The sequence below is a fragment of the Lepidochelys kempii genome, chromosome 6 (assembly GCF_965140265.1).
Source record: "Lepidochelys kempii isolate rLepKem1 chromosome 6, rLepKem1.hap2, whole genome shotgun sequence".
In the NCBI taxonomy this organism is placed as follows: Eukaryota; Metazoa; Chordata; order Testudines; family Cheloniidae; genus Lepidochelys; species Lepidochelys kempii.
In genome coordinates, this window is record NC_133261.1 from 107,109,355 (window position 1) to 107,137,286 (window position 27,932).

Sequence of the window (27,932 nt, forward strand, 5' to 3'; positions counted from 1 at the left end):
GTGGGTACCCAAAAACTGATGAAGGAACTGTAACTGTGGTTCTTCGAGATGTGATGCAGATGTGTATTCCACTTAGGTGTGTGCATTCCCAGCACACTGGAGCCAGAGACTTTTCCTAGCAGTACCCATAGAGGGGTGGTGCTTGCGCTTCCTCTGGCTATATGAGGCAGCGCTGCCCCAATGCCCCTCAGTTCCTTCCAACCGAAAACCCACAGAAGGAGACTCCAATGCAAAGGGGATGGAGGGTGGACCACGGAATACATACCTGAATCACAACTCAAAGAAACACAGTTACAGTAAGTAATAATTTCTTCTTCGAGTAGATGCAGATGTGCTTTCCACTTAGGTGGCTCACAAGCAGTACCCCAATCTGGAGGCGGGGCTCCGAGTCTAAGAAATAGGGACTTTAAAACCACTCTTCGGAGGCCTACATCCACTCTGGAAGATACAGTAGTAGCATAATAGTTCTTAAACGTACATATGGAAGACCACATGGCTGCCATGCAAATGTCCTGTATGGAAACATCACGGAGGAACACTATTGCTGTCACTTGCGTTCTCGCGGAGTGAGCCCATAGCCACGGTGGAGGTGTAGCCGAAGCTATCTCATACTTAGTTTTGATATAGGATGTTATCAATCTAGAGATGGTCTGGGCAGAGACCACTTGCCCCTTCATGCAGTCCGCATATGGTACGAACAGGTCAGGTGAATCACAAAATGGCTTAGGACAGTCTAGATAAAAGGCTAGACATCACCTGACATCCAGAGCACGGAGGCGCTGTTCTTCTGAGGAAGAGTGCAGCTTAGGGAAAAGCACAGGTAAATACACTGCCTGATTCAGAAAAAACTGAGAGACCACCTTGGATAAAACCTTTGGGTGTGGTTGCAGCGTTAACTTGTCCTTAGAGAACTGAATGTAAGGAGGTTCAGCCATTAGCGCCTGCAACTCTCACACCCTCCTTGAAGAAGTGATGGCTATCAGGAACGTGGTTTTCTAAGAGAGGAGGGGCAGCAGACAGGACACAAGGGGCTCAAATGGAGGGTCCATCAGAGCTGCCAGAACCGTGTTTAGGTCCCACAAGGGAACTGAATCTCAGACCAGAGGATGCAAGAGGATAAGCCCTTTCAGAAATCTCCTCACCATGGCATTGGAAAAAAATGACTTCCAGGGGGATGAAACACAGATATAGTTGCCAAATGCACTCTCAGAAAACTGAGCACAAGGCAAAATTTCTGAAGATGTAGGAGGTACGCGAAGATGTCCTGGATGGAAGCCCCTGTCACTTGTGTTTCATGAGCCCAGGACCACAGTGAGTACCTCTTCCACTTTGCTAAGTAGGCCATCCTAGTGGAGGACTTCCTATTGTTGAGCAGGACTTGTTGGATAGCCGCTGAATATTGCTGGAGCACCCACAGAAAAAAATTAGTGGGTGCTTAGCACACACAGGCAGCCAGCTCCCCCCTCCCACCTCCAGCGCCTCCCACCTGCAGGCAGCCCCGCTGATCAGCTCCTCCTGCCCCCTCCCAACACCTCCTGCCCACCGCGATCAGCTCTTCCATGGTGTGCAGGAGGCACTGGGGGGAGGGAGTGGGACAGGACGTGCTCAGAGGTGGTGGCAGAACTGGGCAGGAAGAGGCAGGGCAGGGGTGGAGCTGGGGCAGAAGAAGCAGGGAGGGGGTGGGGACCTGGGAGAAGGGGTGGGGTCTGTGGTGGAGCCAGGGGTTGAGCACCCCCAGGGCCCAAAGGAAGCCGGTGCCTGTGCCTACCCTGCTGAGCTCTGTTATTTCCAACTATTATGGCCAAGGAGATGCCTTATATGGGTAGGGCATTGGTGGCCAATAGGGCCTGGGCCCTATGTCCCAGCTTCGGGGTACATGCCAATCCTGGGAACCATACTGGTCCATTGGCAGACCTCAGAGGTTGTCAGGGGATGTGGAATGGGAAGATGACAATCCCGACTCGGAATCAGAAGAGCCCTGTGACCTTGGGAACATGGGAGGAGCGATGCCCGAGAGAGTCAATAGGTAGCTCGATTCATCCATCGCCCAGAAAGAGGCAGGAATCAGTGCCCCCAGTGAAGGCAGTCCTGTCAGTACCGAGCATGCCAGTGCCACAGGCAGAATCAGTCCTGGCACAAACAGCGATACTGGAGCACCTGAGTGCATTGACATCAAGGATGATGAAAGCCACCATGGGAGCCTTTGTGGTGCTGAAGGCAGGGAAGCCAAAGAGGGTCCTGGTGTTGAGGTCCCCTGTACTGATTCCAGTACTGGCTTCACGGGGAGGGGAGCAACTGGATGTGGTGCCAACAGACACAAGGGTTCAGCGGCTGGCTCCATCGGAGGAGCTATAGGTGGCGCACCTCTGGCTAACGGTAAGGGCAGGACTGAAAGACAGAGGAGATCTGTTGCTGCCTGGTTCATGGATGACGTGGACATAATTGGGACCAGCACCTCAGCCATCAGTACTGGACTGAATGGAGGCCAGACCCAGAGTTTCCACCCGTTCCACTCAGTACCAGAGAAGGGTCCAGAGGTACCCGTACCATCCTGCACACTGGATTCAGTCCCAATCCGGTTCGCACCTTTTCTGGGGGAGGCAGAGGTGTCGTCCCGCAACCTGGAGCAGTCCCAATTGGTCTTATGAGACCTCTTTCTCAGCACCAATGGAGAACAGCTCATATAGCCAGGAGAGGGGCCACAGCCATGAGGCACAAACACAACCCTCTATGCGTACTGGTAGGCAAACATCTCTAACTCCAGCACGCTGAGCGTGCATACACCTAACTGGAATACAGCTCTGTATCTACTCGACGAACAACACAAAATTAGAGAACTCTTCTGAAAGCTTTGGGCTTAATAAATAAATGACATGTAATAGTGTACATGCAAGTGCGCACGCGCACACACACACACACACACACACACACACACACGAGAGAGAGACAGAGAAAGAAAGAGGGAGAGGGGGTAGAGTATGCATTTCCAGCTTACTACACCAATAATAGTACCTTCCGGATCCGGAGTCATTAAGACTTCCACGTCTGTAGAAAGGCTAGTGAAAAAATCCTTCAGGAAAAACAAGGCATCCTAAAATAAAGAAATAATGCAATCACATTGAAGGAAAGGAAACAAATCACCTCAATCTAGAGTTCTCTGAAGAAACCATCCACAATCCTGGATGTTATGTTTCCGTGGGGACTTGTACATCAATCAAAGGAACAAGAGGATACATTTTAGCATCCAGAGCTCAAGTCCTTTTTTCAGTTGCAACCTAAACCAAACAATACACTGACCTATATTGTACAATGGAGAGCCATAGGCAGAAATGTGGGACTTGCCCTTGGATTGCACAGCACGTGGCGCAGCTGCTTTTGCGGTACTGTCCCAATCCCTTTCCCGGGACCCTTCAGAGGGTGGGGGACATGCATGGTCCCTGCACCAACCCTCACAGAATACAGTCTAGGACTATATTACTTTTCCTTTGGCCTCTTCTGCGTAGCTAGAGGGGAACCTGTTAGCATGGATCCATTGGAACTGAACTACTAAAGAGTCGAGGAGGTCATTATTGGGGGCCCCAAAGCCAATGCGGAGGCCCTTTCCTCCAGGGAACACAAGGCAGAATGTGGTTCATTCTCCAGTGGCTGAAAAAGTGGACATCATGTACTGGGCAAAGCTAAAAACATGGTATAGGAATGTTTCAAATGGGGAATTTTCTTGGCTGGTAGATGGCAGCACTTCCATGCTATATTTCTGTTCTTGGTGGATATAGTATGAAATTATTACAGACTATGGCAGGGAGGAATTTAAGAGGCACAAATGGCAGCAAGTTACGTGTTTAACATTCACTGAAAGCCAATGGAAGGTAGACACCTAAATGTCATATGTACTTCTGAAACTCTCCCTCTCCATAGTCGGCGGAAATCAGTCAAGGTCAAGGAGAGAATTTCAAAGTCATATTGCTCATTTCTATCAAAACCAAGTCATTACACTTTTAAACTTTTAGAACTTCTGGGTTTGGGAGGCCTCACACACAGTGGATACTAAACAAATAAAAAACTTCCTGATAGAACTAATTTCTTACATCTCTTTTCAGTGCTCTCTGCCATTAATGTTCCAAATAGCTGTTAAGAGTAACAAATGGCAAAGAGCTTGTGGTACTGCCGTCTTACCATGTCATGTGCTTCTAACTAAAATATTATTGACTTGTCTTCTTCACATTAGAATTCAAAATTATTGGACTTACTTTCAAGTCAATGATAATTTACTGGGGTGACAAAGCTATACAAGTGTTGCCAAAGCGCAAGTGTACTCAGGTCTTTAAAAATTCACTGTTTCAAAAGTCACAGAATTTTTCAGAAGTCTCAATGAATGAAGTGCAATCTTTGAGAGCATAGCATTTCTGCAGATATTACTAGTCTTTAAATTAAAAAGTCTAGTCACTGTGTTGGATGAGCACTAGACAAGCTCAATTGTTAAAAGCGATTTTTCATATAAGACGGACATAGGCAAATGTACAAGAAGATATATGTATAGCTGCAGGGAATCCAAACTTACATAACAGAAGGCAATCAAACCCACAAAAGAATTCCATAAAATGTGTATTCAGAGGTTATGAGTGTAAAGGTTATAATAGTACTCATATTAAATTTCGCCAAACAAGCATTTAGAGAGTGTACATTGGCACAATCCAAATGGCACAATGATGCTTCATCTAATGGACAGTGTCTCTAGCATCACCAACCTGGTCGATATTGAGGCGAAGTGGCATTAGTGATACACGTAAACAACACTCCTGTGGTGATCTGCCAGACTCTGGACGGACATGTAATGCTTTAACTGTTAGCTGCAGAACGAGAATGAGACAAAGACAAACTCAATACGTTAAAAATACAAAAACCCAAACCGAAAACATTGACCAATGAAAAGTGTTCACCTTTCATTCATACTTTGAAATGATTACAACTTCTATCCTTGTAACATATCTCAATTTGCCAATTATATAGCTAACATGGGATGAGTAACTTATCATGGATTGATGTATGTCTGAAAGTTCACCGGAAAAGGAAAGCTACAAATGAAACAGGTCTCCAAAGCCTCTGACATGAATATACTAGGTGTATATGCCTCCATACGAAGCTGAAATGCGAAGTGTACACACACAAAGTGATGCATACTCAAAACTGAAGACACAGTACAACTTAAGTAAGCATGTGTGTGTTAGATCTATTTTAAAATTGCTATAACCTTGAAAAACAGGATAGAAAGATTATTATTTGAGATGACCTTTTATACCAAACTCTACCCACAAGAAATTAAGAAAATATCCTACATTGACATAAAGCTTATGCTATTACAACATTCCATGATCTCATACTTGCTCTTCTGCAATATCAAGGAACCCACACCATTCTCAAAATTAAAACTATAATATGCTATGAATACGTTTCATAACCTTACCATATTAGAATGTGCTTTTCTGGGCATCTCCTTACTACAGTAGAGATAGAGAAATTTATTCATCTGTGATGTAGCCAAGCGATCTCTGATCTCAAGGTCTTGAACAATAAAAACCTGCCGGGACACTGGCTGCTCCAACAGACTGGATTCGCATTCCAGCCCTCCTGGAGGGTATACCTCATGCTGGAATTTCACCTTGGAACAGAAAGGCAAAAGGGGATATTAAGGTTTAATGCATACAAGTCTTTACAATATAACAGTACTGATAAATCTAGGACTTTAAAAATCATGGATCGGGCTTTACAATCATGAGATTTTAAAATAAATAAATAAATGATGGGGTTTGGGGGTCTGATGTCTGCACTCTTAACAGAAAAGCCTCCCGACCCTGCTTTGCACATTCATGTTTTAGGATGAAGATTCAACCTGAAGCAAATGGAATATACAAACACAAAAAGAGAGGGAGAGAGAAGAGGTGTTTTCCACCTATTCATCCTGCCACAGACTTTTATTTTCCTCTCAGTCCTAGGGTGGCATTTTCCTCACGGACTGCCTGTTCCCCATGTGGTCTCCAGTGATGTTCTGCTTCTGCCCCATACCAGGAAACTCATGCTCCTGATCCCGTCAACCTCTTCCAGCAACTTTCTCGTCTCTTACTTCCCTGTGTACATACACCCAATCCCTCCATTACTCCAGCCATTATCCCCCCGCAACACTTCACTAATCCTGTTTCCCCCTTGCCTGATGGCAGCCTCCCCTTCGCACAGTGCTTCTCTCCAGCAACCCCCACTTATTCCTCTCCTCCACTCCTATGGCCCGTTAATCCTCAAGACATCCTCCTCCTTTCCCCCTTACACACTCCAGCAACCTCCCCGCTCTACTATTTAGTGTAGATTAGGACTGCAAGCACAGCAAATGGGACAGTGACCTCTGATGACCAGCAAGGAAACTGCAGGCAGCTGAGCCCAAATTCCTGAGGTTGCCTGCAGATAGATCATGATTGTGAAAATATTTAAAAGTGGCCCAATCCATGATATTCGTAATAATATTGTGAACGTTGGCCATGAAGATATCATCAAATTGTCAACTTCTAAGTCAGGTTATTTGACATCTGAGCACTGTTCAGAATCCTTATGTTTTTCACACTATGACCCCATTATTTTCAGATAAATATCTTTGCATCAGCATAGCAACTGATTTATATCCTTACACTGCACTAGAGAGAGGAAAACTTTAATATGCTGTTAGTATATATGTAAAGCATCCGCAACAACATAGAGGGAGCCATTACACTTTGACAGAATCACTGAAATATTCATGTGGAATCTTTAACTTTTCTTTTTCCCTCCTTTTACCATGGCAATAGGTCTTTAGAAAAGGATAAAATAGAAAATCATCACACATTTTGCTTCACATTAACAGTTAATGGGCTGAATTACTTTAAGCAATACAAAATGTACAAGGAATTTGAAGAATAGAAATAATTTGGTTTTACATAAGAGCTTTCATGCTCAAGAGACTTTCCAAAACATTGTAAGAGTGAAAAAAGGAAAAATGGTTCTGGCTATTTTAAAAAATATCCATCTATTTACTTTAAATTTGCTTAACCAGTAGCTGTTTGCTAATGATATTTTAATAGGCTCACATTCACCTTTCTAAGTTCCATACTAAAGCTGAGTATATCATTAAAAATAACTAAATTAAATGTAAATTAGCATAATTTGGTTATAGCAGTAATAGACTGTTGTGGCAAATGGTATTAATGATGCCATGAGGTGACCAAATATTACTGAATATCAAGTTACGGAGTAACCCCAGACATCTCACAGTTAATTCTGAGGGAAATTTCTACAACAATGTCTTCATAATAGCAATTTCAATTTTGAGTAAACGGAAAGGAAAGTTTTACCATGATAAGGATAGCAAAAGTGGTGGGGAAAAAAGGATTCTGTCAAAATAAAAATACTTTAAGGACTAAAAGCAAATATTTTAATAACTGTTCAGCTTCCCTCATTTCAAATATGGTTGCTAAACAAACAAAGTTGCACTATGACAACCATGCAGCCCTGCAAACTCATTTGGTAAAGAAATTCTAAGTCCATCACTCAGCATAACTATGTTAATGGACTTCTGCATCTAAGTAAGATTAATGCTCATTTTTACTGGTAAGCTTTCTGGCTTCATGGAGTCAAGAGCTCATCATTAGGGTTTATAAAGTCTTTAGAATATATATTATATATGCTCTCGTGTCTGCAGATTTTTCTGTTATTATCTCACCTTGCTTAACTGTATTTCCATTAAGAAGTCTGGGTTCCTTCCTCTTCCCCCATATGTCGTACTACGTCCATGTCTTGTTGGTGTGTGAGAAGGAGAACTATGAGGACTACTAGAAATGGGAGAAAAGAAGTATTTTTTCTGAGTTTAAATTGAAAGTCGGCCCATACCATCTCTAACCACACAAACATACGTATTTTATTGGGTTTTACTAAATATTTTTTTGGTTAAAAAAAGAAAAGGAACACTGAAAAATTGCTGTATTAATGTAAACTAAAAATATTTCTCTCATTTTCACTGTAATAGTTATGCAGAGCTTGAGGCACTGAAAAATATTATAAAACATATACACTGTTTCCACTGAATTACCATTAATAAAATAACTCCTATTGTTATCCAAAATAATATTCACTCTCCTCCAACCTGCTTAATATCCTCAAAACAGACTCCATTCTCCACAACCACCTTCAACACACTCATCCCCAATTAAACCTACTCCCCGCAGGGAAAGCTTGGGAGAATACATTTGACTTTCAATGTACCCTGTAGGTCAACAAATTTGAACTCGTTCAAATTAAGGGGTGGGAGAAATACATTCCAGAATTAAATTGAACAGGATATTCATTATAAAAAGAAAGTACATTAAGTTCATCTAACTCTTCGTTTTGAAATCAAATGCAGAATGTGTGGATCTGAAAAAGAAATACTTAGTTACCTAAAGCACTTACATAAAACTTTTAGCTGGAGAAGAAGTAGGTACAGTCCCAAAATCCTTTCCTCCATAAAGATGCCAAACAAGAGAGATTTCCTTCACAACATAGCGAACCAAAGGGATAGGAAAATGTAGGGGGGCTTTGCTCATATCTGTCTTTTTTACAGGCAGGCTGAAATGATTGTCTTTTATCAGGATTGCATCATCAACCATTATTTTCACTACTGGCTCCTCCTCTTTCTCCTAAGAAAGTGACACAGGAAAGTGAGTGCAATTCTTAATTTCTTCATTCAGTTGTTTAATTTCTTCAAGATGAAAACAGATCAGTGTCCTCTTTGCTTCTATATGAAGAATATGGAATACAGCCCCAATAACTGTTCCTGTTTTGGTAATAACAGGTTATATAAGGAAGCTGTGGAATCCATGCCTTTGTGGGGTTTTAAAAACAGATTAAACAAAACACCAATCAGGGATGGTCTAGGTATACTTAATCCTGCCTCAGCATGGAGGGGTGTGGGGGTGGACTACACGACCTTCTGAAATCCCTTCTAGTCCTACATTTCTATAATTCTAAGATTGCATGGCCTCAAGACTTAGGACAGCTTTGTCTTGAAAGTTGGCCCCAATGAGATAACCTGATATCTCCTAGCTAGGAGAGATAAAGTAAACTGAAAATTGAAAGGAAATAAAATATGTCTCTTCATCCAAACTGAAAAATTAAGTCTTAAAACATAGTGTGGAAGTGCTACTATTATGCCAGTACTGCTGGAGGTGGAACTTCTGAGGGTTAGCCAAGTGAATGGGGGGCTCAATATCAGACGTCTAGAGTTGACTCTGGTCTGTCTAGATAAAGGCAATTTATCAGTGATAGTTTAGTGGTGATATTATGAGAGAAGAGAAGACTTTTTAAGTGTCAATACTCTGTCTCATAAATCTTTTGTGCAGTGGTGAGTGAAACACTGGGAGTTAAGAACTGATATTTTTGCTGATGCTGTTGCTGTTTACCCACAGAAACTTTTGTGCAAAGTTTGGTAATACAGTCTATAACAGCAATGGAAAAAGGCTGGCATTACTTTTAAATTAAAACTTGGATTTTCTGATAAATGGATACAAGACAAATGCTTCAAGGATAAAATATCTTGGTAAGTACTGTACTTTTCTTATAAGCCTTTTCAACTACACTACATGTCATGATTAAAGATATGTTGAAATGCCAACACAGGAAAAATGCAAATTTGCTACTAAGTGATAATCATAATAGAAGAGGACTAAATAACATTTATATATATTCTAGTATATTTGTTGTCATTCCTGGGAGGAACAATGCATGACGTGAATTCTCAGGTTTATTCCAAAAAATTGCTACATATCTTTTATATGAATAGTGGGACTTCCTCCAAAATGGCAACATTTCAAAGATAACGAAATATAAGGAATATTCTCCCCTCCATACCCCTACTGCCCACCCATCAATGTCAGCAGACAGTTGGTAGAAAGTTACAAAATCTAAAGGGACAGGTCTCAAATGTACTTTCCTCAGTCTGTCTTAGATTTCTTAATATTAGGAGCTTCTTACAGAAACAACAGCTTTGGGTGCAAAAAGAATACAGAAGTCGTCATTTTCAGTAGGTATGTCTCCCATCGCCTCTTTAATCAGATGGTGAGTGAATGAAGTGTATGTGGGACTTGGCTCTTGCGAGATGTTCCCACTTTCATCTGGAAACAGGAAGAGATCTGAGCAAGCTGGTTCCTGGGTTTGAGACTTTTCATCCAAGATTCCTGACATAAAGAAAGGCATTTCAATGGAAATATCTTTATAAGATACACCCAAGATTAAATGACTGAAATTGTGAAAATTAGAATAGTTCTAAAATTAAGTGTTAAAACAATCAGAAATAAAATATGCATATTATCTGGCTAATACATTCCTAGCATACAACAAACCCATCTTTCTAAAATTAATCTACTATTAAGACTCAAAACAGAGAACCTGTGGAAACTGTCTTTACTACATAAAAACTGAAGATCTCATAATCAAATGAGACCCTTGACATGACAGCAACCAATGTCTAATCTTCCATTCCTTAGCAACAGACTTGAGAACATAGCCTCTCATCTTTCCCATCACATCTTACAATACAATATCCTTAACCAATTTCAAATTGGTATTTAATTCTTACCATGGCAAAAAAAAAAATCACAGTCCTCCTACATAATCAATTACCTTGTTCTTTCTCCTAATGGTTTCTCCCTAGATCACTCTCCTGAATCTAAGTTCTTCCTTTGATACTGCAGACTACTACTCCATCCTCCTGGACTGCCTCGACTGCTGTGAATGAGCTCCTGGTTTCCTACTTGATGTAGTATGTCTTATCACTTTATGTCTGCCCAGATCCCTAACACACTGAGTCCCAAAGGGTCAAATTCATTGACTACTGTTCTAACTACCTACTCTTATTCCATTACATATATCTGAATTTAACCTTAAGTTGCTACTTCTGCAATACTGGCATTAAGACTGAAATCTGATAGAAAATTTTGAAGGGTTAAATGTGATTCTAGGCTTCTTCTACCATTAGATTGTGGCCCAATGGGGGAAGCAGCTTGATGGATCTCAATTTCCTCCATAGCATCACTCATCAAATCCCGTAAAATCTGTTGTTCTGCTTCAGCAAGGACTAGTCCTTGGGAAGATGGTCGGCTAGAGGCATCTGCCTACAAACAGAAGAACTATATAAAGTTACAGTTATAAAGAAACTGAAGCACTGTGCTTAACAAGTATTTATGAATATGATTTTTACTTTCACGGTTTGGTATTCCAGTGTAAAACCACAGTGTGGAAGATAATTGCATTTTAAAATAAACATGTAAACTGGGACTATACCCTAGATTATCCAGGCAAAAAGGTTTTAGCAAACATTTTGAAGGTCTGTAACATCACCGTTGAGTGTGAATACACGCTGTATTAGAGAAATGCCTAGGTGTTGCAGTATTTGAAATAGTCATATGTGGACAGGCATATATATGTCCTAGAATCTTGTCTTCAAAAAGAGAATTAAGTGTATCAGGATGGTATCTAAGGGATTTTGTACTGTTGAGCTTACATGTTGAGTGCCAAGAGGAAAGGAAAAATTATTGCAAAAAGCAATTACTATGAGAACTGCTTCAGAGACATTAAGCCCACACAATAAGTTAAGTATTTGTGGGAAAAGTTCTATAAAAAGTATACATTAATTATTATTACTATGATTATTATTGTGGAAAGCACAGCTAATGTGTCTGATTAGAAAATGTGATGATGGTAGTGTGAAGTGAGTTAGTGTTCCTTTGCCATTTCATACCTTGGTTTTCCGCTTGACGACTCCAGGTTTAATCTCTGTTTTGCTAGGTGGATGCAAATCGCCATAACTCGCAATATACTGTATAAGATTCATTAGCGCAGCACAAGAATCTGAGCATGTTCGGATATGGATTACATCACTGGAACTGTGTAGCTCAAAGCGTGGCTTAAGCTAGGCAGCAATAACACAATGTCAGAAATCTATCCAAGATCAATTTAACGTTCCATATGAAGAGTATACACAGATTTATTGTTATCTAGATTACTTAGTTGTCTGATCATTCAATATAAAAGCTTTAGAAACAGAACATAATTGATAAACTACTTTGGAACCTGAAATCTCACAATCTGATGATGAGAGAAGGAATGTTTTAAAACTGTTAAGTAGGATTTGATCCTAAATGTGATTTAAGCTTTTCAAAATGTTTTAAAATCAAAATACAAAATATGTATTTTTATCATTTAGGATTAACATTATTATTTTATTCTTTCTATTTTAAGTACTTACTCTCTCCCCATCAGAACCAGGTTTTACTGCTGTTATGGTGAGTTCCAAGAGTCCCATATCCATAACACGAATATAATCTGAAAGTCCAAATGAATACTTTAAACACTGCCCAACATCAAATGTCATCTTAAATTCTGTTTGTTTTTAAATCACCAATTATTAATCTCTGTTAAGAAGCATAATGAACTAAATTTTGTTTGTTTTGGTCTTGTCAACACACTTTATGCTTCTATGTTGCCTTACATCAGAGGAGCTCTCTGGGCTCAATCCTCAGCTATTTCTGGTTTACATTTGGTGCAGCTGAGTGAAGAAGAGAATGGTGGCTTTAAGCCACCTGTCCATTTCCCCAGTTCTTGGCCAGATGGGGCCAAATCAAGGATTACTCTGCCAGCTAAGAATCAAGTAGAGCACTGCAGGCCCTGCCCGACCCCTGCCTGTGTGTTATGGAGTAGGGTGCCAACAGGTGGCATAAAACAGTGACCTGATAGATCCTTCTTGGAGCTGAACTGGCATACAAGTTCTAGGCTAGTGCCCCCACCACTTCCTCAGAAACAGCCCTTTAAATACCTTAACACACAAGCAAGCGTCTTCATTTTTGCTTTTTATTTTGTTCAAAATTTCCTGTTAATTTATTTATGTTTATTACAAAAAGTAAAAAAACATGGGGTGAAAATCAGTGGAAAAATTTAACTTGGGTTTTCTGGGTAAATATCAGCATTAATATTGGGGGATGGGAGGACAGAAAAAAATCAACAAATAGAGAAAAGTAAGAATACTTCTGACCTGGCTCCCTGCTCCAGAAGGAGAGGTGGTGGCTCAGTAACTTGGGTGGCCCAGGTTATTGAGCTGCCACTTCTCCTTCCAGAATGGACCCAAAGTGAAAGAGGTGAAGGAGGCAAGGACACCGTCTCCTCACACCTCTTCTGCTTCTGGGCCTGCTCTGAAAGGAGAGACGGTATCACAGTTAACAGGGAGGACCATGTTACCAAGTCATCATCTCTCCTTTTGGAGCAAGAAGCCAGGTCTGGAGGAACAAGGGGGTCCTCAGCTGCCATCTCTCTTTCTGGAGTGGGGAGCTGGGTCTGGGGAATTCTCGCACTTCTTTTTTTAGGACTCTAGCATGGATGTATACATATGCATGTTCATGCACACGTGCATCTTCCACTACATTGCCTTGAAAGGTATGTTGTGGGGGGGATGCTGATCATTGTAGCAATGGATATAAGTCTGTAGGTTTTGCACATGTACTGGTTGGGTCTGGTGCCGCTTGTCTGTGGAGAGCTTGCTTCTGATAATTAGCTTAGAGAGGCTGGGGGGCTGCTTGAAGGCCAGAAGAGGGGGCTCAGGAAATATTTCTTTCAGGATGGGGTCCCCTTTGAGTATGGATTTTAGTTGTTTGATGATATCCCATATGGGTTCCAGTATGGGGTGGTAGGTGACAACTAGGAGTGTGCGGACGGAGTGGGTTTTATGTCTGCATTGAACCAGGTTCCGTGGATTGGGCCACCCAAATGATCCAAGAGAACCTGCTAGAGCCATACAGAAAAGAACTTTTATTTCCTTGTTCTGTGACATGACCCTGCACATACAGTTTAAAATTACACTGGTCACATTTTTCTGCTATACTACATTACACATTCAAGTCTAACTTGCTGCTCACTATAAACCCAGCTCTCTTCTCCAGTAGCCTATTGGACTGTTTTTAATATTTCTGTAGATTTCTTTAAATTCTGAAAGCTATATTTATAAGGTTAGCATATGGTTACTATTGCTTCTAAAACACCCTTACCTCTCTGCAGATTCACTGTAACAGTGTTGCACTTGTCGGACAAATGCAAAGCAGCCTCATCCAAGATTATTCTACAGGAGAAAAATGGGAAACAAAAATTCCAGGTTAAAAACTGTGCACTTCACACAAAGTAAATTATATGACATTATGTAAAAAGCCACAACATATTTAAATCCTAACGTTTTTACTCTCCATTGTAACAGTTTTTAATAACTATCCTTTCATCTGGCTGTAAGGACATGGAGACTATTATTGGAGAATAAAATAATTTTAATTTTTACTATCATCAGTTTAACCTTTTGTGGGGTTGTAAATTATCCAGGGCTACATGTAGTCTCCCTAGATCAGAGGTCCCCAAACTATGGGGCACTGTCCCCAGCCTTGGTGCAGTTCTGCTCCTGGCCCCGCACCAGCCCCCAGCCTTGGCCACTGGCTGCGGCTCTGTTCCAGGCCTGGGGCTGAGGTCAGGGGCAGAGCCACACTTGGCCACAGGCCTGGCTGCTGGCCCCCACCACAGCCCCACTCCTGACCCAAGGCCCACCCCTCGCTGCGGCCCCGGCCCCAGCCTCAGCTCCTGTACTCCTGTCCATGTCAGTCTTCCGCATCTCCCCAGAGCAGGGATCCTGCTGCCAGCCCCGGCGGGGCACGGATGGGGTGTGTGTGCTGGGGTGACCCTCAAAAGTTTGGGGATCGCTGCCCTAGAGCCTTCTGGGAATAATGAGTAGATTCCTTGGAAGGCAATACAGTTAGGCTAATCTTTCCTTTATTATATTATGGCAGAGGTTTAAAATATTTTTAACAACTTAACATTTATTTCCAGAATACAGCACTATTACAAGACCATTTAAAAGGATACCACAAAAGGGACAGGTGATATAAAACAGGGTTTAAATCCAATAAAAAACCAAAGAACCAATACTCAAGTAAAAATAGGGGAATAACAATATTAATTTAACAAAAATAAAAGGAGTACTTGTGGCACCTTAGAGACTAACCAATTTATTTGAGCATAAGCTTCCGTGAGCTACTGTAGCTCACGAAAGCTTATGCTCAAATAAATTGGTTAGTCTCTAAGGTGCCACAAGTACTCCTTTTATTTTTGCGAATACAGACTAACACGGCTGCTACTCTGAAACCTAATATTAATTTAGGATGAGCTATAACCATTAAGTATATCTTTATCTACTATTCAACCTGACCTAAGCAAATCCTTGTTCTAAAGATCTGAAGATGCCATCGTGCTCAGCAGCCCACACACAAACACCTGATTTTACAATATTTTTCAAGCATATTTAAAGGTGTCACAACAACAATTAGCAGTGGGACAAACAATCCACTCAAGAACAATGGATTTAAGCAAACCAAGGGATTATATACAGGCAAAGTATAATACATAGTCTGGAATAGATGTAATTCTCCACTTGAGGAGAACATTTTCTCCACAAAAGACAGAAAAAATGGTTACTAACCTTTCTGTAACTGTTGTTCTTTGAGATGTGTTGCTCATGTCCCTTCCACGTTAGGCGGCGTGCGCGCGCTGAGTGCACAGTTGATGGAAATTTTTCCCTCAGTGGTATCTGTTGGGCAGGCTTTCGTACGCTCTGATGCTGCGCACACATGTACCGGTATAAGGGGCCTGGCCAGCTCCACACCTTCTCAGTTCTTTCTCACAGGCTAACTCCGAAAGGGTGGGTTGTGGAACGGACATGAGCAACACATCTCAAAGGAAAACACTTACAGAAAGGTTAGTCGCCACTTTTTCTTCTTCAAGTGCTTGCTCGTGTCCATTCCACATTAGGTGACTCCCAAGCAGTACCTTAAGAGGGGGGCTCAGAGTTCACGGACATGAGGATTGCAACACTGCTCTACCAAACCTGGAATCATCTCTAGCCTGCTGGGTGACGGCATAGTGGGATGAAAAAATACGCACCGAGAACCAGGTTGCCGCTCTGCAAATATCTGGATTGGCGCCTGGGCCTGAAACGCCGCTGAGGAAGCTTGAGCTCTCATCGAGTAGGCAGTGCAGATGGCAGGAGATGGAGCACCCATCTGCTCATAGCACGAGTGAATGCAGGAAGCGATCCAGGATTAAATTCTTTGGGCCCAAACTGGCAGACCTTTCATTCTGTCTGCTATTGCCAAAAGAGCTGCTTGGATGTACGGAACAGTTTAGTCCTTTCTATATAGAAAGCCAGGGCATGCCTAACGTCCAAAGTGTGGAGACACTGCTCCTCCCTATTCTTGTGTGGTTTCAGGAAGAATACTGGCAGGAAGCTATTGCAGTTTCATGCTAATCAGGCTACTTTCAGAAGGAATGAGGGGTTGGGGGGTGAAGTTGAACCTTGTCCTTAAAGAACACTGTATACAGGGGTTCTGATGTAAGGGCCCTGATCTCTGAAACCCTCCTGACCAAGGTAATCGCTATCAGGAAGGCAACTTCCAGGAGAGGTCCGACAAGGGGAATGATGCCAACAGCTCAAAGGGAGGGCCTGTGAATCTTGACAGGACCAGGTTTAGGTCCCATGGGGGAATGGGTTCACAAATCTGCCGGTATAGTCTAAGCCCCTGAGGAAGTGAATGGACATTTTGTGAGAAAAAAACGAACTCCCATCCACCGGAGGGTGGAAGGCTGAGATGGCTGCTAAATGTACCTGAACTGATGAGATGAGTAGGCCCTGATGTTTCAGATGAAGCAGATACTCCAGCACAGACTAGAGAGGTGACCTAGAAGGTGAGATGCTTCACTGGGACAACCACACGGAGAAATGCTTCCACTTGGCGAGGTAAGTCGCTCTAGTAGATGATTTTCCTACTACCTAGCAATACCTGGCAGACTTGCTCCAAATAGGCCAGCTCTGCTGGGTTTAACCATGGAGCTTCCATATGGTCAGGTGGAGTGCCTTAAGATTCGGGTGGAGCAATCAGACATGATTACGCAAGATCAGGTCTGAAGGGGAGGGAGCGGCATGGGGGTCACTACGGACAGGTCCAATAACATTCCGAACCAGTGCTGGCATGGTCATGCTAGGGCCACAAGAATAACCTTCTTTCTGTCGTGCTTGACTTTGAGTAAGACTGGACATGAGAGAAATGGGGGGAAACGCACAGAACAGGTGCTTTGTCCAGGGGAGCAGGCATCTGTAAGAAGGCATCCGTGAGCAAGCCTGGGCTGCTCCTGCATAGAGATCAAAACTACTGACACTTCCTGTTTTGCCTGGTTGCAAACAGGTCTCTGAGGGGAGTCACCCGCTGCCGGAAGATGATCCTGACTATATCAGGATGAAGGGACCACTCATGGTGAGAGGAGAAAGATCTGGTGAGGTGATCTGCCAGATTGTTCTCAGCTCCTGGAAGGTGAGAAGCTTCAACGTGGATCGAGTGCTTTATGCAGAATTCCCATAAGTAAATGGCCTCTTGACACAAGGGGACGAGCATGCCCCTTCTTGCCTGTTCATGTAAAACATGGCTGCCATGTTGTCCGTAAGGACTTGCATAACCTTGCCTGCAATCTGGGATAAAAACATGCTAGGCGGACCCCTCTGTGCTCTCTGACATTTATATATAAGGAGAGTTTCTTTTGGGACCACAGACCTTGATTCCTGAGGTGCTCGAGGTGAGCCCCCCAACCTAGCTTGGATGCATTCAAGATTAGGGATACTGAAGCATAGGGATTGACAAAGCCTACCAACCAGGGGTCTCTCCACTGACCGAGGGAGGCGAGGACCTGGGTGGGAACTGTAAGCACCAAGTCCAAAGAGCACTAGAGCCAGCCCGATGGATACCATTGAAGGAAAAATCTCCAGCAACTGTGAATGTGGTGTGCCTCACCACCTAACGTGGAATGAACATGAGCAAGCACTCGAAGAAGAAATAAAGGCTACCATGGTTATGTGAGCTTCCATATTTTATGAACACTCTAATTTATACCTGAGAGTAGAAGAGGACTTATCCAGTGCAACATTACTGGAAATGCTGAAAGTTTCAACAGTAAGTAGAGATCTGGTTGGCAAAAACAAAGGCCTAACAACAAAAAAGGAGAAAAAATGTTAATACATCCTACATATTTTAGAAATGCAACAATGCAATCTTAAAGGTTGATCAAGAGTTATATTTTTAGTTATAAAATTTTCTTCAAAACAAGCCTGCACAAATATGCATTCTGATATGTAAACTGGAGTATTCCTAAAGAGTAACTAACTAAACAGTTACTGCACCATAAGGAGACAAACATACATTTATTTTATTTACCTGTAATCAAGAGCACAACTCCAGAGGTGTATATGAAAAGTTGTAATGGAAGCTGGAGGATTATATCCCAAAACAGGCTCATCAGAAATATTCAAAAAATATAAAATCTACAAGCACAAAAATATGATTATGATCTTTCAATATATGCTAGTTTAGTAAACATGGATTTTTAAAAGAGATAATCCTTAATACATAGTATAACAAAACGTTTGAGAGAGAGAAGGAGGGGGAGAAACTCAAAATATTACGGGGGCATTTACTCAGTAGTTGAAAGGAAGGGAGAGTGTTCTATGTAAAAAGGGCAGAACGTGTGAGAAGGAAACCCCCAAACTGTTGAGAATTAGACAGTAGGAATGGAAACCTTTTAATCCAACCCAACAACTACAAAAGTGCATGTTAGTTCCGACATAAGGATGTAAGAACTTAAGAATGGCCACACTGGATCAGACTAATGGTCCATCTAGTCTAGTAACCTGTCTTCCAACAGTGGCCAATGCCGGATGCTTCAAGGGTAATCAACAGAACAAGGCAATCATCAAATGATCCATCCCCTGTTGTTCAGTCCCAGCATCTGGCAGCCAGAGGCTTAGGGACACCCAGAGCATGTGGTTGCATCCCTGACCATCTTGGCTAATAGCTATTCATGGACCTATCCTCCATGAACTTACGTAATTCTTTTTTGAATCCAGTTATAGTTTTGGCTGTCACAACAGCCCTTGGCAATGATTTCCACAAGTTGACTGTGCATACTGTGTAGAAGTACTTCTTTTTGTTTGTTTTAAAGCTGCTACCTATTAATTTCATTGGGTAACCCCTGGTTTTTGTGTTATGTGAAAGTAAATAACACTTTCTTATTCACTTTCTCCACATCATTCATGATTTTATAGAATCATAGAATATCAGGGTTGGAAGGGACCTCAAGTCCAACCCCCTACTCAAAGCAGGACTCATCCCCAACTAAATCATCCCAGCCAGGGCTTTGCAAGCCTGACCTTAAAAACTTCAAAGGAAGGAGATTCCACCACCTCCCTAGGTAATGCATTCCAGGGCTTCACCACCCTCCTAGTGAAAAAGTTTTTCCTAATATCCAACCTAAACCTCCCCCACTGCAACCTGAGACCCCTCATTCTGTCATCCGCTACCACTGAGAACAGTCTAGGTCCATCCTCTTTGGAACCCCCTTTCAGGTAGTTGAAAGCAGCTATCAAATCCCCCCTCATTCTTCTTGTCCACTGTAACCCATAGGTCCTTTTCTGCAGAACTGCTGCCTAGCCATTCGGTCCCTAATCTGTAGTGTGCATGGGATTCTTCCGTCCTAAGTGCAGGACTCTACACTTGTCCTTGTTCAACCTCATCAGATTTCTTTTGGCCCAATCCTCTAATTTGTCTAGGGCCCTCTATATCCTATCCCTACCCTCCAGCGTATCTACCTCTCCTCCCAGTTTAGTGTCATCTGCAAACTTGCCGAGGGTGCAATCCACACCATCCTCCAGATCATTAATGAAGATATTGAACAAAACCGGCCCAAGGACCGACCCTTGGGGCACTCCATTTGATACTGGCTGCCAACTAGACATGGAGCCATTGATCACTACCCGTTGAGCCCGACGATCTAGCCAGCTTTCTATAAACCTTATAGTCCATTCATCCAGCCTATACTTCTTTAACTTGCTGGCAAGAATACTGTGGGAGACCATGTCAAAAGCTTTGCTAAAGTCAAGGAATAACACGTCCACTGCTTTCCATAGAGTCAGTTATCTCGTCATAGAAGAAAATTAGATTAGTTAGGCATGACTTGCCCTTGGTGAATCCATGCTGACTGTTCCTGATCACTTTCCTCTCCTCTAAGTGCTTCAGAATTGATTCCTTGAGGACCTGCTCCATGATTTTTCCAGGGACTGAGGTGAGGCTGACTGGCCTGTAGTTCCCCGGATCCTCCTCCTTCCCTTTTTTAAACGGAAGGGGGGCTTGCCATGGGGGAAGGGGGGCTGGAAATAAATTAAGACAACAGAGCAGACCCCTCTGCTGAGCCCAGCTCCTGCCAGCAGCCAAGACGCAAACAGATCATCGCTCTCCCTCCCCCATGCTGGCTCCTGGCTGGAAAGAGCTCTGGGGAGGGGGTGATGGGGAGGCCCAGGAGGGAGCCGTGTTGCTCTGCAGGGGGTCATGTCCCAACCAGGAGGCTCACGGGCTCCCCTTAGCAGCAGAGTCCCAAGAACCAGCTCACGGCTGCATAGTGGTGGCTGGCATCCCAGCGGGCTGCCTGCCCTCCCCTGCGCCCCGGAAGGAGGCCTCTCCTCTGGCCACCACTTTGTCCCGCCTGAGTCTCTTCAGCTTCTCCACCAGGTTCCAGCTGAAGATGTTGCTCTTGTTCTGGGATCTGCTAGGCCCAGGGGCACCACCGTCATCCAGCCCGGGGGCCCTTGGGAGAGGCTGAGCCAAACCTGAACCGCTGAGAGACCTTCCCCGCAGGCTTTCCCACTGCTCCCTCAAGGGGGGAAGGTCTCAGGGCGGATCAGGCTTCGCTCGGCCATAGACCTCTACCATATCCCCATTTAGTAATCTACATTATTCCCTAGAGTCTATTCCCGCCCCCCCCACACCCACTAATTTGGTCTGAACCACTACTCTTGCCAAGTTTTTACTATTAGGAAAATTCTCTCTCTTATCTAAACTTGCCCATCTTTAGTTGAAAGGTCAACATTTCTTGTAATACTATTTGAGTTTACTCCTCTACATTTTTTCCCTTCAAGTATTTGTTCTCAGCGAGCACAATCCCCCGCTCCCTTAATTTAAGCTACAAAAGTTACATTTCTTCAAACTTCACTCATGTATGATACATTCCATCATTTTCTTTACTGCTTTTGCCCTCCTAGTTTCTTGCTATCCTTTTTATAAAGAGGTACCACCTAAAGGTGTTCCAGGTAAGGCTCTCACTTCAGTTCTGTGTACTCAAGAATTTTCTCTCTTGTCATATACTGAACCTTTATATTCACACATCTCAATATAGCCTTTTATTCTGCTGCAGCCTGGCATTACAGGCTTATATTTAATCAGTCATTCACTCTTGCTCCAAAGTTTTTTATTCCAACTACTACTATTAAAAGAAGTTGTGGGAAAGAGATAGGAGAGAAGTGATTTAAGAAATTAAATGAATAGATGGAAATGAAGACAGTTATAGGGTTGCAGATCTGAAGTGGAGAGAGTCCCTTAATAGCCTTTTTTTTTTCAGTTGAGAATTATTTATATTATTGGATTCAGAGGTGGACATAAAAATGGTGAACATAATCAAGCACTGGGGTGTTGAGATCTTTTACCTAAAAGTGAGAGAGCAGTCTGAGGTCAACATTCTGGATTTCCTGAAGTTGAAAGGGTAGGATTCAGAATGATCACAGTAGAAGGAATTGTTGCAAATGAGATGGGAAATAATGACACAGATAAGCATTTCACAACAAGATCAAACTCTAGCAATGCTCTGGAGGCAAGAGGGGAAAGAATGTCAAAGGACAGCAATAACACTTCTGAGAACACAGTAAGATAGTGATATTGAATCAAACACAAAGCCAAAAGACAAAGATTTTTCACAAAGGATCAGTTCAATCTTTAAAACAATCAGTAGTAAAACTGAAATTAAACATGAAATCAAGAAAATTACATTAACCTGACCTGTTCATGCCAGCTTAGACCTGAAGGCAATACTCTGTGCTGGAGAGTGGCTCCTCTCAGCCCAACAGCAACCAGAAATTCCTGCACAGAAAAATTATGCAAATTAGTGTACATGTTTTCAGATTTGGGACTCTGAACTGTGGGTTTTATCTTGTTCCCATTTAAGTCAACAGCAGGACTCCCACTGCCTTCAAGGGGACATGATTGGGTCATAAGTCTGAATTCAGAAATATATTATTTCAAGAAGTTAAACACTATGCATCTACAGTCACGTCATTGAAATCATGGTTAACACAGTCTAACCTTTTTTGTAAAAATTATATTTTATGAATATCAAACCACTATCATTCAGGGGTGCTGTTCTAAACAGTAATGTGAAGACCAAAATAGGCCAAGAAGTTACACTGTAATGAACAAACAAAACACACAATATTCTTTAAAAGGAGTAGATTTTTCTAGTTTTAAGTAATAACATAACCACCTTTCTGTATGTACACACAGCATCTTTTGCCCTGAAGTATCCCAAGGCATTTTACAGATTATATTCACGGGGATCACTCAAAAACGACTGACATGCAACCACATCTAGGGTGGAATCTGGCAGCCATTCTAAGAGAAGAAGCCACAAAGTGACTGTCTTTTTTTTTTTTTTTAAAATAATGTTCTGCAGTCCTTCCTCTTCTGCTTTGTTGATCATAGGGTCTTTCTGTCTTTTGCTTCAAAAAAGAACTCCTTTGTGCACTGCTTCATCAAAGAGCTTGTTCTCAAAATACTTAGAGAGAAAATTACATGTTCAGTTTGGCTTTCTATTCTACAATCACAAACATCATTTAGCTATAGTACTGCATGCCACAAATCTTTAGAAGTCCAAAGATGCATATGACGCAAATGTTACAGACAGTGAGACCTTATGAAGGATCAATTTTACATATGATAGTTGGGTCTGAAAGAAAATCTATCCAGGCCCAGATACAATGTGGCTGCTGTTATCCTTGGAGAAAGGCAGATGCTGCCTCATTTTAAACTATACAGCAATTTCTAACCCAAACTCCATGGGCTCCTTAGACAACAGGTCTACTTTTGAAGAAACCATCATTTCAATAACTAATTAGGCAACAGTCAAATCACATGCTGATTTTAACTTAGGCATCATGTTATACCAATAAAATAAAAACCAGCAGGATCTTATTAAAGGGGAAAAGGCAAAATACCACATTTATTGTGAATACAGAAAGAATCATAGTAAGCAGTTAGTTATAGCTATAACATTCCATTCAATCTCATATTTATTCACACATTCATTCATATAAACACACACACACAGGTTCTGCAAGGTTGTTATCATAGTTACCAGCCTTAGAGTTGCTCATGCCAAGCCACTGGCCAGGTGGCCTGGACATGAGGAGAGAGCAGGGCCTTGTCAGATGCTCATCTGATGCTCCTGGAAGTTGGTTTGCAGAATCAGACCCCAAAGTTCTCACTTTCTAGAGTCCATTTTTATGGGAATGTCTTCCTATGCCAGTCTATGGGAACTGCTTCATCATGCTGTTGCTGAATCAATCAGCAGATGGCACATTCCTGACGGCTCCGTGCTGCTAGATGTTATCTTGTTCTTTGGTTCTCCCATTCTTGAGGCTGTTGGGTGGATTCCAGTTTTCCCTCCGTGGGTCCTCTGGTTATTTCCACTTGACGTCTTCTTCAGCTGATGGACAGTGGATTCTTAGGCTGGCACCTCCCTGATCATTCAGTTATTATCCACACCAAGCATCCATCCACATACATTCTCTCTCTCTATTTTAATCACAATTGTTAATACAACAAAAGGGCGGGGAGTCTCTGGGTGCTGTTTCTGTTGTTACAAAGTATTGCTTTGAGTCTCTGTGTGAATTGCTTTGAGAACAGACTCTGTCTTAGAATGTACTAACACAATTAGCAGCTTGCACGTTTCACACATAGAGGGAGAGAAACAGTACCAAAAACCAAGAGACCTCTTAATTAGTAATACCCTGGAATTTAAACTATGGGGAATCAAACTCATCTGTGATTTTAATACAGAACTTCTTTAATATGATCCAACAATCAGATAGAACATTTTTGATTATCTCTACAATTCTCTTATTTGCTCCCACCCTGACTTAACCACATTTCCTATAACTGGATGGAAACAATTCAGACTTTTTTCTTAGAGGCTGATGGAAAGTACTCGCTGTTGTCTCATTTTCCATTTCATGAGTCACTTACTTCAGAAGTCTCTGCATGCCCTGCATTAATACCTAGGGCAACAGAACATAAGCTCACACTGGTACAGAGGAAAGAGCTTTTCCTGGTTTCTTCCTCTCCAGGGCTGGAGGCTCAGACTCCTCTACAGATAAGATGATCTGAGGGTACTAGATTTTCCCTTTTTTATGAGTGACACACCTTTTCCTCCTTTAGAGAGAGATTAGGTTTATACAAGCTTTTTGCTAGTTCCCATTTATCCTTCGATTTTGCTGATTCACTGTGGACTGAGAACTGAAGTCAAGTTCTGACCTGAATTTTCCCTTTTCCTCCTTTCTTGTGCTTAATGTTGAATTGCGGAGGGCTTAGTGCTCATCAACAAGCCTGACAACGAGGGGTCACTCCCTACTCTGTGTTGAGAAGATAACCAATTTTATTAAAATAAGGGAAAGATCTAAATACTTCCACTTCAGTAAAGTATTTGACATGGTATTACATGGGAAATTATTCATCAAATTACAGAAGATGGAGATTAGTAAAAGAATTCTAAGGTGGGGTGAGGAACTGGCAATGGGTTGTGCTGAAAGGTGAACTCTTGAACTAGAGGGAATTTACTAATGGAGTTCCTCAGTGAACACTTGGGACCAATCTTATTCAATATTTTTATTAATGGTGGCACATAAAATAGTAGTATGTGAGTGAAATTTTCTGATAATACAAAAGTTGGAAGGCATCATCATTACCAAGAAGGATTAGGATATTATACAGGAAGATCTGGATGACCCTGAAGACTAAAAGGAACAGAAATGGGTTGAAATTCAATAGTACAAAGTTCAAGGCCATGTACCCAGGGCCTAATAATAAGAATTTCCGTTATAAGCTGGGGGTTTAACAGTTGGAAGAGGCAGAGGAAGAGAGAGACCTGGGTGTATTGATTAATCACAGGATGACTATGAGCCACCAATGTGGTGTGGTTGTGAAAAAAGCAAATACTATCCTAAGACTTATCAGGTGAGGCATTTCTAGTAGAAATAAAGTATTAATGCCATTTTATAAGGCACTGGTAAGATCTCATTTGGAATACAGTGTACAATTTTGGTTACGCATGTTCAAGAAAGATTAATTCAGTTTACAATGGGTGCAGAGAAGAGCTACTATGATGATCAGAGGAATGGAATACCTATCTTACGAGAGGGGACAAAAAGAGCTTGGCTTGTTTAGCCTAGCAAAATGAAGGCTGAGAAAGGATATGATTGCTTTCTATAAATACATTGGGAAGGGGGTGGGAGAAGTAAACACCAGGGAGTGTGAAGAACTATTTAAACTAAAGGACAATGTTGGCACAAGAAGAAATATGTATAAACTGGCCATGAACAAATTCAGGCTGGAAATTAGAAAAGGGTTTCTAACCATCAAAGGAGTGAGGTTCTGGAACAGCCTCCAAATAGGAGTTGTGGGGGCAAACAATTAGTTAATTTAGTTTTCAGAGACAGCTGGACAAATGTATGAATGGGACTGTATGACAGGGTTGCTTGTGATGGGGATGGGGATGGACATGGGCTGGGGGGGGAGAGGGAGGCAGAGCTCAGCCCTGAAGGTGCCCTTCTGGTTTATGTCTTATGTTCCTATAATCTCATGCCTCAGGGCTTCAGCTGGTTGCCTGAAGTGGGTCTGGATGGGATTCTCTTTTTCTACCAACATATTCTGTGTTTGTGCTTTGAGGGGGCACTAAGCATTCTTGTTCTCTCTCTCGGGAGCTTAGTTGGCTGACTGACTGCCATATGTGGAGTTGGGAAGGAATTTTCACTCCATGTCAGATCGGCAGTGACCTTGGAGGGTTTTCTCCTTCCACTGCAGTGTAGAGCGTGGGTCACTTAATGAAATCATCTCAGTAATCAATTCCCTGCCATCGTAGAGTCCTTGGACATTGGTGCACCTTGGCCCTACTTATTGTCTTCCTGTGGCACATAATAGTTTAGTCTCCTGAGGGCTGTAATACTTTGGTCTAATTTTGGTTTTTAGTTTTAGTGTGGGTACTGGGTGGTGTTGGTGGCTTGTGATATACAGGAGGTCAGCGCGACTGGCTGTAACCCATGTTCACCATTTTTACAAGACTATGATAAATTTTGTACAGAGTATGCCTTGTGAGGTATCATTTCGAAACTCATAATATACTGAACATTATTGTCCTGATAAAATAGGGTGTATCAATATTGTATGTAAAGTTAGAAGATTCTACTGTATAACATAACTGTATCATGTTCCAAGTTTAAGAAAAGCAAGCCAAAACCAGTTTTTCAGAGATAGAAGATACCTGGCTGGGGCTCCACCGTATCAGCATAATCAGATGAACTGTATTATAGACTATCACCTAGTTAAATGGCCATTCTTTAGCAGGAAGAAGAGTGAAAGCAAGAACTTTGCATACTGACAATAGAACTGGGGGTTCCCGTGTAAACAGAGTGGCTGTCGCTTGAACTCCAGCTGGAGGTAATCCTCAAAGAGGGAAGAATGGTATAAGAATGGAGGACACACAGAACACAAATTACCTCTCTCCCTTCATCTATACTCATGATAGCTACAACATCTGAAAGACAAAGGAAGCATCATTGAACTGGGAAAGGGGGGGTTCTGGCTGAAGCAATCCAGCCAGATTGCTTAAGTCTTTGGTGAAAACAAACCTTTTTGCTTTTAAGTTCACTTAGCTTGTTAAGTTAGGTATTCATTTGCATCTTACCTTTTTATTTTCTTTGTAACCAATTCTGACTTCTATGCCTTATTACTTGTAATCGCTTAAAATCTTTCTGTAGTTAAAAAACTTGTTTTATTGTTTTACCTAAACCAGTGTGTGTTTGGATTGAAGAGTTGGGAACCTTCACTTGAGATAACAGGGACTGTGCATGTCATTTTCCATGGATGAAATGACAGACTTTATAGAAGCTTGCATTGTTCAGTGGGTGCTGGGCAGTACAAGACATACATTTCTGGTGGAAGGTCTGGGACCAGGAATTTGCTGCTGTCACCCTGTATGTAATTAATGAGTGGCTGGCCAGAGCATTTATGTAATACAGCTAGGAGTGATTTTGCATGCTTGAGGCGGCGTGTGAACTGGCTAGGAGTGGTGGTTCTCACTGCAAAGAAATTTAAAAGGCACTCCAGGCTGGAGTACTGAAAAGACACAGCTTCTCCAGCAGTCCAGACTGTACCCTGTGAAATGTCACAGTCAGACTAGATGAGCTGGTGGTACCTTCCGGCCTTAAAATCTATCCTATGGGCTTGCCTTTTCCGGGCAGTGCCCAGTTGCAGCTGGAAGAGGGAGGCCCCCTGTCCCTATCAAAAGCCACTGCAGCACTTCCAGAAATATGGCTTGGTTGTGGTGGAGATCACTAAGGAAAGGCACTTACCCCAGCTGATGCAGTTAATTAAAGAAGTATGGGCTGGATGAATGGACGATAAGGTGGATAGAAAGCTGGCTAGATTGTCAGGCTCAATGGGTAGTGATCAATGGCTCCATGTCTAGTTGGCAGCCAGTATCAAGTGGAGTGCCCCAAGGGTCGGTCCTGGGGCCGGTTTTGTTCAATATCTTCATTAATGATCTGGAGGATGGTGTGGATTGCACCCTCAGCAAGTCTGCAGATGACACTAAACTGGGAGGAGAGGTAGATACGCTGGAGGGTAGGGATAGGATACAGAGGGCCCTAGACAAATTAGAGGATT

The 27,932-nt window shown here is 42.3% G+C and overlaps 1 protein-coding gene across 4 annotated transcripts in view; it reads right to left on the reverse strand.

Annotated features, from left to right (window-relative positions):
• The window catches only part of ATG2B (autophagy related 2B), a 79,804-nt gene that overhangs the window by 10,846 nt on the left and 41,026 nt on the right, over positions 1-27,932 (reverse strand). For all 4 annotated transcript variants that reach the window (XM_073349593.1, XM_073349592.1, XM_073349594.1 and 1 more), the window contains 13 exons: positions 21,999-22,079; positions 18,333-18,439; positions 18,012-18,104; positions 14,085-14,155; positions 12,296-12,372; positions 11,789-11,959; positions 11,021-11,162; positions 10,024-10,226; positions 8,464-8,690; positions 7,739-7,847; positions 5,462-5,656; positions 4,746-4,847; positions 3,013-3,091 (listed from right to left, as the gene is read on the reverse strand). In XM_073349593.1, the coding sequence (XP_073205694.1) occupies positions 3,013-3,091; positions 4,746-4,847; positions 5,462-5,656; positions 7,739-7,847; positions 8,464-8,690; positions 10,024-10,226; positions 11,021-11,162; positions 11,789-11,959; positions 12,296-12,372; positions 14,085-14,155; positions 18,012-18,104; positions 18,333-18,439; positions 21,999-22,079 (1,657 nt within the window). The remainder of the gene's footprint in view (positions 1-3,012; positions 3,092-4,745; positions 4,848-5,461; positions 5,657-7,738; positions 7,848-8,463; positions 8,691-10,023; positions 10,227-11,020; positions 11,163-11,788; positions 11,960-12,295; positions 12,373-14,084; positions 14,156-18,011; positions 18,105-18,332; positions 18,440-21,998; positions 22,080-27,932) is intronic.